Below are 15815 nucleotides of genomic sequence, written 5' to 3'. Positions count from 1 at the left end.
TAACTAGGCTTCTCAACCCATTTTATCAAGTCAGTCATTTTTAAAAGCCAGCATATGCTTGAAATAAAAGTCTAACAAGGAGACAATACCAAAGTATTATACAGAGCAACATAATGCCTTCTGCCTAAAATGCATTCCCCTTAAAATTTCACATTCATCATTCCTTTTCATCATTCAAGTGTTAGCTCAAATATAACCTCCCTAGAAAGGCCTTACTTGACCATCCTATTAAAATGACTTTCCTTATCCTCTTTATTCTATTTTCTGTACTCATCTTATTCACAGCATTTATTACAAACTGAAGCTCCATGAGAATAGGGACTTAAGTCTTGTTTGCTGGCATAGTGCCAGAGCCTAAAATTGCTCAAAAATAGCACTGAATAACTAAATACCACTTGTAATCCAGTACTCTATTCAAATAATATACCATAATTAAACAGTTAAGTTCAACAGATATCAAAAGTGTGCTTGATTAAACTCAACATCCACTAATAAAGCAAGAAAAGAATAACAGTCAACAGATATTTGAGAGCCTATGATATACGAGGATCGATTTTAGATGCTGGAATACAGCAGTCAAAAAAACCAAAAACACTCTGCTCTCATGTAGCTTATTACATTCTAGTAGCTCTATCTCAAAACAATAACTAGCATTACACTTGATAATAAAACATTGGAGGCATTATAGTGAAGACAAGGTGTTTGCCATTACCATTATTAATTGAGATTATTCTGAAGTATTAGCCAATTCATCATTAAATAAAACAAAAGATCCATATACTGAAAAAAAAAAAATCGAGCTGCAGGTAACATAACCAAATAGAAAATTCAGAAAAATAAATTTTAAAATATTTAATAAAAAGGTTCACATTATGGAATCTGGCTGTAAATCAAATATATAAAAACCAGTATTTTCCCCAAAGTCATTAAGGAAAAATAAAGAGGGAGGGACACTATACTGAGGGATTTGGTCACAATCTTTTCTGTGATTTTATAAACTCTGATCATAATCTTCACCTTTCACACAAATTTAAAGACTGCTGCTGCTGCTGCTAAGTGACTTTAGTTGTGTCCGACTCTGTACAACCCCATAGACGGCAGCCTACCAGGCTCCTCCGTCCCAGGGATTTTCCAGGCAAGAACACTGGAGTGGGTAATTTAAAGACTAAAGAGCTATAAATTAAAAAAAAAACTATTGAGAGAAGATTTTTGCTGTGAAAAGGAAAAAAAGAAACGTACATGTCTTTGAGATCTGTTTTCAGAGCACGGAGTAAGAAATAAGTACACTCATAATGAATCCTATAATACCTCTATGTTCCAGTTATGCTGTTCCAAGGTATGGCGACATTGATCCATAGATTCTATGCCAGTCAGATCCTGAAAGATAAAAACAAAAAATTACTTAGGGAAAACCAACAGTACATGGTGGATATTTTTACCCTTATTAGAATACTTATAAATACTGCAGGGGAAATACTCTATCAAGTGCTGAAGGCAAACAGATATTCAAGTATGGTAAAACATCACTATTCAGAATTCACTCAAATGGTTATCATGTATGTTAAACAAAAAATTTCTTGTCTTAACTTCAAGGCTTTTAATTAAAAAGACTACTTGACTATATTCTCTCAAATTTAAGTTTAAAAAATGAAAGATTTCTTCAACTTCTACATTCAGCAAAAGTCTTATTCAATGTTAAACATCTATTCTGTTTATAATACATACTCATATAATGCAGGTTTTCTGCAAAACATGCCTTTTACTAATTTACATACCTTACCTATCAGCATAAGACTTAGCTTATAATACAAACTGTAAAACTTTTTATTAAAAAGAATCTGTAATTCAGATGTTTCCCTCCTGTAAGTACTCTCCCTACTCCTTTCTCCTTACATGATTTTTAGGTTTCACTTTGTCTATGATCAAATAAATCTGCTCTGACTCTTCTCTCAGTTCAGTTCAGTCGCTCAGTCGTGTCCGACTCTTTGCCACCCCATGAATCGCAGCACGCCAGGCCTCCCTGTCCATCACCAACTCCCGGAGTTCACTCAGACTCACGTCCATCGAGTCGGTGCTGCCATCCAGCCATCTCATCCTCTGTCGTCCCCTTCTCCTCCTACCCCCAATCCCTCCCAGCGTCAGAGTCTTTTCCGATGAGTCAACTCTTCGCATGAGGTGGCCAAAGTACTCGAGTTTCAGCTTTAGCATCATTCCTTCCAAAGAAATCCCAGGGTTGATCTCCTTCAGAATGGACTGGTTGGATCTCCTTGCAGTCCAAGGGACTCTCAAGAGTCTTCTCCAACACCACAGTTCAAAAGCATCAACTCTTCAGCGCTCAGCCTTCTTCACAGTCCAACTCTCACATCCATACATGACTACTGGAAAAACCATAGCCTTGACTAGAGGACTCTTCTCTCATCCCCCTCTAAATATAGAACATTTCCTGAAGATGTGCCTTTGGCTTTTACCTCTTCCTGGCAATCTCATTTAATCCTCAGCCTTCAATGATCCTTTCTACTCAAATGACTCCTAAATGTACTTCTTCTCTCCTGAAATTTGGCAGCACATTTCCAATAGCCTATTCAACATTTCCATCTGGATGTGGCACAAGTACCTCAAATATATTATTTAAAACTACTGTATGTGTTAATGACACCACCACCTTCCAAACTATACAAGCAAAGATGACATCTGGATCCTCGGTCGCATCTCTGAGTACTCTGTACCTTGAACTACACACTTCATCGGTAACCAAGTTCTGATGGTTTTCTGTATCTATAACCATATTTCCATTCCCACAGCTAGCATCTTCAATCAAGCTTTTATGATACCTCAAGTGAATGGTCAAAATAATTTCTCTTCCTAACTCTTCCCAACCTCCCCTGGTCTCCCCACTCCTGTGTGTGTGTGTGTGTGTTATTTCTCTGCTCAAAACTGTTCAGCTAACTGGATAATAAATTCCAAAATTCTTAGCTTGGAATTCAAGTGTTCCTACAATGTGGCCCCAACCTAGATTTCAGCATTATTTTCTATTTTCCCTTAGGTATCCAAAACTCAACAAATCTAACAGCTTCTGTGTATACCAAATGACCAGAACTTCCACAAAGCTAAATCCTAGCCTTCCTTCAAGGTCTAAGAGAGAAGCCAAACCTACCCATCTATCCTTTTCATGCAGCCTATGTCTACTGTTATTGTCTATTCTGTGTTATTACTATATCCAGGGATACAGGGATAAATACGCAGTCTCTATCCTCAACAAATCCCTCTTAATAACCAGCAAGCAACTGGAAAAAAGAGATTGATCTCAACCTGACAAGAATGTGGTAACATGCACTGATGAGTCAAGAGGCTGAGATTCTTGTTTTGGTTCTGTAACCTATGATTCAAGGATCAGACATAATTGAATTCCAGCTTCTTTTATGTACAACACGAGGGATTTAATTTGGACTGAATATCCTTTCCAGAGCTTAAAAGAACAAAACAAAAATTAAAGTTTGCATTCTTTAGGTATGCAATTGTTTATTTTTTAAAATTACACAGAAATTTAAAAAAATTTAAATTACACAGTATAGAAACTTTGTTAATATATTTTTATATTTAAAATACTGGAAAATTAGAAAGCTCTGTTAAGAACTCTAGAGATCTATTAAGAACCGACGGCTATGACATCTCTGATCATCTTTAATTTTGGTTCCTGACCATCTGGGCCTCTTACTAGTTTGGCTATTCCTTTCTGACTTGTACTATGTTGGTGCAAAAGTAACTGCACTTTTTCATTGAACTTTGCTGTTTGATATCGGAATACATTCTTAAATAAATGTGGTGATGTTATACATCATTTTAATGTGCATTTCACTTTTCTTTTTTTTGCTAATGACTTATTACTTGCTGTTTATTTTATATTTATTTTAAACTAGGGAAATGATGTTAAACAAAAAGCAAATTCGAGTGATTTTTAAATTTGAGCTCACTGGGTCATAAAGCAGGGAGACAACTTGCAACATTCACAACGCATTTGGCCCAGGAACTGCTAATGAACGTACAATGCAGTGGTGGTTCCAGAAATTCTGCAAAGGAGACAAGCGCCTTGAAGATGAGCATAGTGGCCAGCCATCATAAGTTGACAATGACCAACTGAGAGCAATCACAGAAGCTGATCCTCTTACAACTACACAAAAAGTTGCCAAAGAACTCAAAGTCAACCATGCTATGATTATTTGGCATTTGAAGCAAGCTGGAAAAGTGAAAAAGCTCGTTAAGTGGGTGCCTTATGAGATGACGGCAAATCAAAAAAAAAAAAAAAATGGTTTGAAGTGTTGTCTCCTTTTGTTTTATGAAACAATGAACAATTTCTCGACTGGATTGTGACATGTGACAAAAAGTGCATTTTATACAGCCAGTAACAACCAGCTCAGTGGCTGGATGGAGAAGATGCTCCAGAGCACTTCTCAAAGCCAAACCCTCACCAAAAAAGGTCATGGTCACTGTCTGGTGGTCTGCTGCTGGTGTGATCCACTACAGCTTTCTGAATCCTGGCTAAACCATTACACATGAAGTATGCTCAACAAATCAAAGAGATGCACTGAAAACTGCAACCCCTGCAGCTGGCACTGGTCAACATAAACGGCCTAATTCTTCTCCAGGACAATGCATGACGCAGGTCACACAACCAACACTTCAAAAGTTGACTGAACTGGGCTACGGAATTGTGCCTCATCCACCATATTCACCTGATCTCTTGCCAACCACCTACCACTTCTTCAAGCATCTCGACACCTTTTTGCAGAGAAAACGCTTCCACAACCAGCAGGATGCAGAAAATGCTTTCCAAGAGTCCGCTGAATCCCAAAGCATGGATTTTTATGCTACAGGAATAAACAAACTTATTTCTTGTTGGCAAAAATGCATTGACTGTAATGGTTCCTACTTTGATCAATAAAGATGTGTCTGAACTTAGTTATAATGATTTAAATTTCACAGTCCGGGGACTTCCCTGGTGGTCCAGTAGCTAAGATTCCCTGCTCCCAATGCAGGAGGCCTGGGTTCAATCCCTGGTCAAGGAACTAGATCCCACATGTCATAACTAAAGATCAAAGATCCTGAAAGCCGCAACTAAGACCTGGTGCAGCCAAATAAAAAAATTTTTTAAAGTCACAGTTTTAAATTACAACTACTTTTGTACCAAGCTAGTAATAGAATCTCCTTTAACTTTTGATTTCTTTGCCATCCACTGCAGAGAACCGGGATGTCAGGGTTCCACTTCTCTACATATTCTCCTTAAGAACTGGACTTTACTTTTACCTTCTTCTCAAGGTATGAATGACCACTGGGTCTTTACCAAAAATATTTTCTACCTCTCTTATACACCTATCATTTTCTGTCATCTTTTATGGCTATTTACACTCATTCTACTGCCTTATTACAGGATGCAGGCTCCTTAAGAGCAAGGAATGTGATTCATCTCTATATAATGCTCCCCAGTACCTTGCACACAACAGATGCAATTTAGATCCCTCGGTCAGAAAGATCCTCTGGAGAAGGAAACGGCAACCCACTCCAGTATTTCTGCCTGGAAAATTCCATGGACAGATGAGCCTGGTGGGCTACAGTCCATGGTGTCTCAAAGAAGCCAGACAAAACTGAGCGGGCGCATGTGCACGCATGCACACACGCCTACCCCTGGTACACAGTAAGGGCTTAAAAGGTTACAGAAAAAGGCTGTCCACGTTAAAAAGACCTTTTAGGATAAGCTTCAATAATCATAGCTATTAAGTGAAACTCTCTAGACATTCTCACCAAAGTTCACTGTACATTAATACCCTGAGTTTTTTTTGAAAAATTAAACTCCAAATATTCTAACTAGAGGCTAAACTAGTAGTTAAAAATACCCATTTGCAGAATATGCCCTTAAGAATTAAAGTTCATAATCATTTTAATTGTCACATAATATGTCAATTGGCAAAAACAATTGACATACAGATGCTATAAGTGCTTCTGATTTTTTGCTATTAAGATAGCATTCTCATGAACACTTCTGTTTATAAAATTTCTCTGTATTGAGGATGTCCCCCTGAGGATCCAGCTAAAAATTACAGGCCAAGGAATGTACATATTTTTGTTCTTGATACATACTGCTAAAACACACTAAAATGCACTTTAAAAGGACCATTCCAATTTACACTGATTAGGGTTGGTTTCAATGTGAGTCAAAAGCTAAGTATGTCTCAAGCCAATAATCATTTCATGCCAATTAAGTTTTGCAATGCCAGCTTTCTTCAAAAAGAAAGATTGTAACAGGTATAGCTTGAGACACTACATAAGCTTTGCTACCAATTCTCTCCTCACCTCCAACACATTTAGCTGTAAGCACATAAAGAAGAGAAGTAAAACAGAGAAGCTGAGGGAACGTTATATTTAATAACTTCAGTTATTGGCTTCAAGCTCCTCCCAAACTGATTTCTTTAGAACCCAACAGGCTGTAATTCTCTTGTTTAAATTTTATTCCTTCATTTATTATTTTGGGCCTGCTGGGTCTCCGCTCCTGCGTGGGTTTCTCTTCAGCTGCCACCAGCCGAGGCTACTCCCTAGGTGCAGTTCGTGGCCCTCTCACCCCAGTGGCCTCTCTTACTGTGAAGCACGGTTCCCAGGCACACAGGCTTCAGCAGGTGCAGCATGCAGGCTCAACAGTTGCGGCTCCCAGGTTCTAGAGTGCAGGCTCAATAGTTGTGGCACACTGGCTTAGCTGCTCAGAATCATGTGACATCTTCCTGGACCAGAGATCAAACCCATTGTCTCCTGCATTGGCAGGCAGATTCTTTACCACTGAGCCACCAGGGAGGCTCCTGTAATTCTCTCTTAAAAGGAACTGGCACAAAGCATAAGAATCTGTCTGCCAATGCAGGGGACACGGGTTCGATCCCTCGTCCGGGAAGATCTTTCATGGCGAAGAGCAACTAAGCACGTGAGCCACAACTATTAAGCCTGTGCTCTAGAGCCTGCAAGCCACAACTACTGAAGCCTGCGCACCCGAGAGCCTCTGCTCTGCAACAAAAGAAGCCACCGCAACGAGAAGCTGGCACACCACAAGAGGAATAGCCCTGTCTGCCACAACTAGAGAAAGCCTGAGCAAAGCAACGAGGACCAAGTGCAGTCAAATAAGTAAATGATTTTTAAAAAGGAACTTTCTCTTGAAAAGAGACCCACTTCTCTCTATATCCCCTAGATCCAGTGCAGTACCTTAGCATACAGCAGAAAATATTTAAATGAACACTGTTCTCATGTCAGTGATCAACTTTTACTTCATCCCTCTCTAGTTTTTAAGTACTGTTCTTTTCACTATTATTTTGTGTAAGGAATTATATATTTTCCTCAACAATCCTATGGGTATCATCATACCCAGTATCAGTTGAGGATATCAAGACTCTTTAAAAAAGAATTATGTGAAAGACACTCCACACTAATTCAGGCACAGAGTAAGTGCTCACTGAAGGTCAACTAAATCTGTAATCTCACCTAACTGGCTTGCTCTTCAGAATTTTGCTTTTACATTCACATCTACTGACATCTGAGGTGACATGAGATGGCACTGGCAAAATAGCTTCAATATGTAGAAAATTTTAACTTTGGCACCCTCTAATCTTTCAGGACCAGTGTCTACCACAAATCCCCTACTCGGGCAGGTTTGCCCAAGTCTGTCTTACTGACAGTCATCCCTGGTGCCAAGATGGTCTCTCCCTTCCTCCTCCCCGCCAGAGCTAATTCCTCTTCCAGGAACTGCCCCCAGCAAGGATGTAGCACAAATGCTACACTTAGTTTCATTAATTTATACAAATGTAACAGAAGGTGGCTCAGTGGTTAAAAAAAAAAAAAATCAACCTCCAGTGCAGGAGACCAGGGTTCGACACCTGGTTCAAGAAGATCCCCTGGAGAAGGAAACAGCAACCCAGTCCAGTATTCTTGCCTGAAACACCCAATGGACAGAGGAGCCTGGTATACCGGCTATAGTCCATGGCGTTGCAGAGAGTTGGAGAGGACTTAGCAACTCAACAACAGTAACAACAGACTGACAGCATTAGTAGGAGAAAGGCGTTATTTATCATTAGGGCAAAAAACACCCTGAACTCCAATCAATCTCTAAACAACAAAATGCATAATGGAGATTAGAGGGAAGTGTGTGAACTATTCGATATCCTTCTACTCCAGCCTTGGTCTAATTTCCTCCTTTCCCAAGTCAGTTGATAATAGGATGTCAACATTACTTGGCAACCTACCTCTGAAATATTCTGATCCTTCATCTCTTGCTTAAGCGTAACTCAAGGAAGGTATCACAACCAGATATATCATTCAACTACTTGGAAAAGGGACTGGGCAACTAGAGTTAATCACTCTAACGTAATCACTATAGAGTGCTTTCCTAAGAAGTGTTTCTTTCCACATCTCATCTGTTTATAACTAACAAACACTGGAGGAGGTTGGGGCAAAATCTCAGTTGAAATCTAAGTACTCTCTAAATTTTACTTGGCTTGTTGGCTCTAGCTTGTTGAGGATACATTTTTTTTTAAAGTATTTATTTTAATTGGAGGATAATTACAATATTTTAATGGTTTTTGCTATACATCAACTCAAACTGGCCACAGGCATACATGTGTCCCTTCCCTTCTGAATCCCCCTCACTCCCCACCTCACCCCAGTTGTCACAGAGCTCTTGCTTTGGGTTCCCTGCATCATACATCAAACTCCAACTGCCTATCTATTTTACATATGCTAATGTATGTTTCAATGCTATACTCCCAAATCACTCCACCCTTTCCTTCTCCCACTGAGTCCAAAAGCCTGTTCTTTATGGCTGTGTCTCCTTTGCTGCCCTGCACATAGGATAGGTGGTACCATCTTTCTAGATTCCACATATACATGTTAATATATACTTGTCTTTTTCTGACTACTTCACTCTGTATAATAGGCTCTCAGTTCATCCATCTCATTGAAACTGACTCAAATGCATTCCCTTTTTTAAATAGCTGAGTAATATTCCACTGTGTATATGTACCACAACTTCCTTATCCATTCATCTGCCAATGAACTTCTAGGTTGCTTCCATGTTCTAGCTACTGTAAATAGTGCCACAATGAACACTGAGGTACATGCGTCTTTCTCAATTCTGGTTTCCTCAGGGTATATGGCCAGTAGTGGGATTGTTGGGTCATATAGGCAATGCTAAAGAATGCTCAAACTACTGCACAATTGCACTCATCTCACATGCTAGTAAAGTAATGCTCAAAATTCTCCAAGCCAGGCTTCCGCAATATGTGAACCGTGACTTCCAGATGTTCAAGCTAGTTTTAGAAAAGGCAGAGAAACCAGAGATCAAATTGCCAACAGCCGCTGGATCATGGATAAAGCAAGAGAGTTCCAGAAAAACATCTATTTCTGCTTTATTGACTATGCTAAAGCCTTTGACTGTGTGGATCACAATAAACAATAAAATGTGATAGAGATGGGAATACCAGACCACCTGACCTGCCTCTTGAGAAACCTGTATGCAAGTCAGGAAGCAACAGTTAGAACTGGACATGGAACAACAGACTGGTTCCAAATAGAAAAAGGAGTATGTCAAGGCTGTATATTGTCACCCTGCTTATTGAACTTCTATGCAGAGTACATCATGAGAAACGCTGGACTGGAAGAAGCACAAGCTGGAATCAAGATTGCTGGGAGAAAGATCAATAACCTCAGATATGCAGATGACACCACACTTATGGCAGAAAGTGAAGAGGAGCTAAAAAGCCTCTTGATGAAAGTGAAAGAGGAGAGTGAAAAAGTTGGCTTAAAGCTCAACATTCAGAAAACGAAGATCATGGCATCTGGTCCCATCACTTCACAGCAAATAGATGGGGAAACAGTAGAAACAGTGTCAGACTTTTTGGGGGGGGGGAGGGGAGGCTCCAAAATCACTGCAGATAGTGATTGCAGCCATGAAATTAAAAGGCGGTTACTCCTTGGAAGAAAAGCTATGACCAACCTAGATAGCATATTCAAAAGCAGAGACATTACTTTGTCAACAAAGGTCCGTCTAGTCAAGGCTATGGTTTTTCCTGTGGTCATGTAAGCATGTGAAAGTTGGACTGTGAAGAAAGCTGAGCGCTGAAGAATTGATGCTTTTGAACTGTGGTGTTGGAGAAGACTCCTGAGAGTCCCTTGGACTGCAAGGAGATCCAACCAGTCCATTTTGAAGGAGATCAGTCCTGGGTGTTCATTGGAAGGACTGATGTTGAAGCTGAAACTCCAATACTTTGGCCACCTCATGCGAAGAGTTGACTCACTGGAAAAGACTCTGATGCTGGGAGGGATTGGGGGCAGGAGAAGAAGGGGACAACAGAGGATGAGATGGCTGGATGGCATCGCCGACTCGATAGACATGAGTTTGAGTAAACTCCGGGAGTTGGTGATGGACAGGGAGGCCTGGCATGCTGCGATTCATGGGGTCGCAAACAGTCGGACACGACTGAGCGACTGAATTGAACCGATGGTAGTTTTATTCCTAGTGAGGATGCATATTTTAACTTTTGTTTTCAGTTATTCCCAGAGAGAAACTTAGCAGAAAGCAGAGATCTCTGTTCTCTCCTTCCTCCAACACAGATAGCTTTGCTTTATACAATAAGCAATATGCCCTCTTTGGTAGCAGCAGGAGAAATGGAAAGTGAAGTCCTTTCAGGAAGTGAAAGGCTAGGCTTTCAACCTAGGCTCTAATCTGTAACTAAAGCTTTTACACTCAATCTTTATTATTTACATTTAATTACTGATTTACCAAATTAAATACCTGCAGATTCCACTTACTAAGCACCTATTCCTATGTAATAAGCACTGTAAGTAATAAAGCCCTCATTTTCACCACTGAGAAACCCAAGTATTCAAGAGGGCATGTACTCTGTATAAGAATATCCTTATTTAAGAATAATAAGTGGTGCAGCCAAGATTAAAACCTTGAGTAACAATCTCCAAAGTCCAGGTTGTCTCCTATGCTACACTGCCTCCCATTATTTAATTAATTCATGTTAAAAACAAGAAGTTTTCAGTAAATTCTCAATTTGGAAATTTTCAACAAAATTTTTGTTCAACTGACAATACAACATCTGGAATTTTTTTTTCTATTTTCACATTAAAGAAATGATAAAGTGAACACAATATTTCAACCCCCTTGTTTTGCATAACAGGAAACTAAGGCTTAGCAAAGTGAACAAGCTTTCCCAAGTCACAGAGCAAGAGAATGGTAGAACTATCCAGTCTTATTCCCAGTCTCTTCTTTCTTCATTGTATCTACAGGCAGCTAAGTAACAGCTCATAAATGTACATAAAATTATTTTCCTTTATGCCTAGGGTCAACAAATAATCAGCACAGATTTGTTCTTCGAATATAGTTTGGTGTCAAGTAAGACTGGAAAATGCTGCTTATCAAATCTCCTTTCTGGAAATTCCCAATACATTTTTTTAAAAAGGCTTTGAAAACTCCTGCCTTCAGTTAAAAAGAAAAAAAAAAAAACAAACACCTTTAACTTCACATAAAGGAAGTTTTTTTTTTAAGAACTCAAACTAATATCTGTTTGAAGAGTTTTCCTACAGAACTGTTTGTGAACCACAGGTATAGACAATCAAGAGATGTCAAATTAATGTTCCATACACACATAGCAGCTTCTTAAACAAACCCACAATATTTATCCAAGCAATTACGAGTAGGTGGAATAAGGGATGGAACTTTGTCGGAAATTTAGAAGACACTCCAGTCTTCAACAATCCTTCATTCTAACTCTACCATTCACTAACTTGGTGCCCTTAAATATCTTTCTGAGTTTCTGTTTCTTTACTGGTAAAATGTAAATAACAATACTCATTAACTCACTAGGTTGTAAAGAGTAAGTGTACAATGCTCAATTTAGCTATTATTTTTAAGAAACATGCTGCTGCTGCTAAGTCGCTTCAGTCTTGTCTGACTCTGTGCGACCCCATAGACGGCAGCCCACCAGGCTCCTCTGTCCCTGGGATTCTGAGAATGTTATAACGGACCTTGGTTTATGAGGACAAGAAAGACATTTGTTCATCAATTAAGATGACCATGTGGATTTTTCCCCTTCGTTTTTTAATGTGAAGTATTATGTGGATTGGTTCATAGACTGAACCACTTGTGCATTCCAGAGATATATCCCATTGGTCATGGTGTAGACTCCTTTCAATATGCTGTTGAATTCAGTTTGGTAGTATTTGCTTGAGGATTTTTGCATTAATGTTCATAAGGGATATTGGTCTGTAGTTTTCTAGTAGTATTTGAGTATCAAGCTAATGCTGCCCTCAAAGAATGACTTAGAATGTGTTCCCCTCCTTTTCAGTTCTTCAAATGTTTGGTTCAATTCACCAGTGAAGCTACTGGGTCCAAGGCTTTTCTTTGTTGGGAGAGTTTTAACTATGGATTCAATCTCCTTACTAGTTACAGGTCTATTCAGATTTTCTATTTCTTTGTGACTTAGTCTTGGTAGGTTTTGTATTTCTTGGAATTTGTCTATCTCATCTAGGTTATCTAATTTGTTGGCATTCAATTGTTCACAGTACTCACTTCAAAACATTTTTTTAAACAGAATTGGTAATGTCTCCATTTCTTTTTTTTTCTTTTGGCCGTGGGACATGTGGGATCCTAGTTTCCCAACCAGGGACTGAACTCATGACCCCTTCAGTGAAGAGCAGAGCCCTAACCACCAAGCCACTGGGGAAGTTCCCCCATTTTCCTTTCTGGTTTTAGTAATTTGAATCTTCTCTCTTTTTTCCTCATTCCACCTAGCTAAAAAGTTTGTCAATTTTGTTGATTTCAAAGGACCAATTTTTGATTTCACTGATTTTCAGTCTTATTTTGCTATTCTCTCTGCTGTTTACCTAGGCTCTCTCCTTTACATTTCCTTCCTTCCACTAGCTCTGAGTTTAGTCTGTTCTTCCCCTTCTAGTTTCTTAAATTATAAAGTTAGGTTGTTGATCTGAAATCTTCTGGTATTGTACTGTACCGTACTACACTATATTTTGAATTTTGGCAGCATGCAGGATCTTAGTTCCCTGATCAGGGATCGAACCTGTGCCCCATGCACTGAAGCATGGAATCTTAACCACTGAAATGCCAGGAAGACCTTTTATTATTACTTTTAAAAATTTAAGATCTTTTGTGTTTTTTAACATTCATGTTTAAAAGCTACAAATGCCCCCTACCACTCCCCAAGCACTGTTTGCTGCATCCTGTAAGCTTTGGCACATTGTATTTTCATTCTCATTCCTCTCTACGTATTTTCTAATTTTCCTTGTGATTATTTCTTTCATCCATTGGTTAAGTGTGCTGTTTACATAAATTCATGAAATTTTCAATTTTATTTCTGTTATCAATTTCTATCTTAATCACACTGTGGTTTAAGAAACTACTTTGTATGATAGCTATCTATTAAAATCAATTGAGACATAACTTCCTATATACGGAAACCCTAAAGATCTCCCCAATCCCTGTTAGAACTAAAAAATGAATCAAACAAAGTAGCATGATACAAGTCAACATAGAAGTTTCAGTTGCATTTCTTTACACTAACAATGAATACTCTAAAGAGGGAAGTAAGAAGACAATTCCATCAATAATAGCATCAAAAAGAATAAAATACTTGGGAATTAATTGAGGAGGTAAAAGACTTATACAATTAAAACTACAAAACACTACTGAAAGAAATTAAAAGATCTACATAAATGGAAAGACACCCAGTGTTCATGGATTGGAAGACTTAATACTGTTAAAAGGTCAATACAACCCAAAGTCAGCTACAGATTCAAAGCAATCCCTATCAAAATCTCAATGATCTTTTTTTGGGTGCCAAAATAGAAAAACCAATACCCAAACTCATATGGAATCTCAAGGGACCCTGAAGAGCCAAAAATAATCTTGAAAAAGAAGAACAAAGATAGAGGACTCACACCTCCTGATTTCAAAACTTACTATAAAGTTACAGCAATCAAAATAGTGTGGCACAGACATGAAGACTGACATACATATGCACTGGTCTCCGGCCCCCAGTTCCTGACATACAGCTTGTTGCAAATACCACAAGACTCGCGTTCTAATGTTTAGTTTTTGATCCCAGTTCCTGACTCAGAGTGTCCAAAACTGTTGTAATTTCCTATGTGATAAGAACACTAGGAGCACCTTGTGTTCTAATATTTGTTTTCTGACCCTGATTCCTGAGAGACATCCGAAATCCCTTGGAATTTCTTGGATGACAACCTTGTCTTTTGCTCTGATAAGGTGACTCTCAGATAGGGACTGGTCATCAGACAGAAAAACCGTGATTAGAAACTTCAATTTTCAGCCCCAGAACTTCCCTACTGGTACAGTGGTTAAGAATCTGCAGGGAACTAAGGTCCCATATGCCACAGATAAGCTTGGGTACACTAGAGCCTGCGCACTGCAGTAAGATCTGAGGGAGCCAGATACATAAAGAATTAAAAAAAAAAATTTTAGCCCTACCTCCCAATCTCCAGAGAGGAGCTGGAAATGGAGTTAATAGTCAGTTGTGCCTAAGCAATAAAGCCTCCATAAATAATACCCTAATAGTACAAGATTCAGAGATTAAGCCATCTACATGCCAGGAGGATGGCGTATCCCAGCTTCTCTGGGACAGAAGCTGCCCTGCACTTGGGACCCTTCTGGACCTTGTCCTACATGTTTCTTTATCTGGTCGTTTTTCTGTATCCTTTATTGTATCTTTTGTAATAAATCAATAAACAAAAGTGAATCCCTGACGTCTGTGAACCATTCTAGCCAATTATCAAACCCCAAATGGGGGTCATGTGAACCCGAATTTATAGCTGGTCAGTAAGAAGCTCAGGTGGCACTGGAAGTGAGGGCAGTCCTGTGGGGCTGATTGCTTAACTTGTGGGATCTGATGCTAACTTCAGGCAGACAGTGTCCAAACAGAACTAAATTGAATCTGGGAGAACTGCTTGATGTGTGGAAAACCCACACATCTGTTTAGAGTAAAGGAGAAACAAAGAGGACTTGCTTTTCCTACTCATTTACCTAACACCATGTGCTTAGTCGTGTCTGACTCTTTGCGACCCCAAGGGCTGTAGCCCACCAGGCTCCTCTGTCCATGGAGATTCTCCAGGGAAGAATACTGGAGCGGGTTGCCATGCCCTCCTCCAGGGGATCTTCCCCTGGGACTGAATCCAGGTATCCCACACTGTAGGCAGATTCTCTGTCATCCGAGCCACCAGGGAAGCCCACCATCTATAAAAATTAACTCAAAATGGATCCAAGACCCAAAAGTAAAACCTAAAGCTATATATATATAACACTTAGGAAAAAACATAAGCTAAAAACTTCCTGACACTCGATTTGGGAATGATTTTTCTTTTGCTTTTTTAAATTGGCTGCACGGCATGAAGGATCTTAGTTCCCTGTGGACCCTGATTTGAAGTTCAGAGCCTTAACCACTGGACCACCAGGGAAGTCCTAGAAACAATTTCTTCAAAGTGACACCAAAAGGCACAGGCAAGAAAACGAAAGAGACAAACTGGACTTTGTGACAATTTTTAAAATTTGTACAACGAAAGACACTATCCAGAGTAAAAAGACAACCCCAGAATGAGAGACTATGTTTGTGAATTATGTATTTGATAAGGAATTAACATTCAGAATATAGAGAACTCTTAAAACAAACAAACAAAAAAACACAACTTGATTAGGCAAAGGACTTAACCAGACATTTTGGCAAAGAAGATACACAAATAACGAACAAACACATGAA

The 15815-nt window shown here is 39.1% G+C and overlaps 1 protein-coding gene across 2 annotated transcripts in view; it reads right to left on the bottom strand.

Moving 5' to 3' along the window:
• FAF2 (Fas associated factor family member 2) overlaps positions 1–15815 on the bottom strand; it is a 69143-nt gene that overhangs the window by 32635 nt on the left and 20693 nt on the right. For both annotated transcript variants that reach the window (XM_052642826.1, XM_052642827.1), the window contains exon 2: positions 1309–1377. In XM_052642826.1, coding sequence (XP_052498786.1) covers positions 1309–1377 — 69 coding nt within the window. The remainder of the gene's footprint in view (positions 1–1308; positions 1378–15815) is intronic.

Source organism: Budorcas taxicolor, chromosome 7, assembly GCF_023091745.1.
Source record: "Budorcas taxicolor isolate Tak-1 chromosome 7, Takin1.1, whole genome shotgun sequence".
NCBI classification, from domain to species: domain Eukaryota; kingdom Metazoa; phylum Chordata; class Mammalia; order Artiodactyla; family Bovidae; genus Budorcas; species Budorcas taxicolor.
The sequence above is the reverse complement of the archived record's forward strand: the minus strand, read 5'-3'. Positions and strand labels throughout refer to the sequence as shown.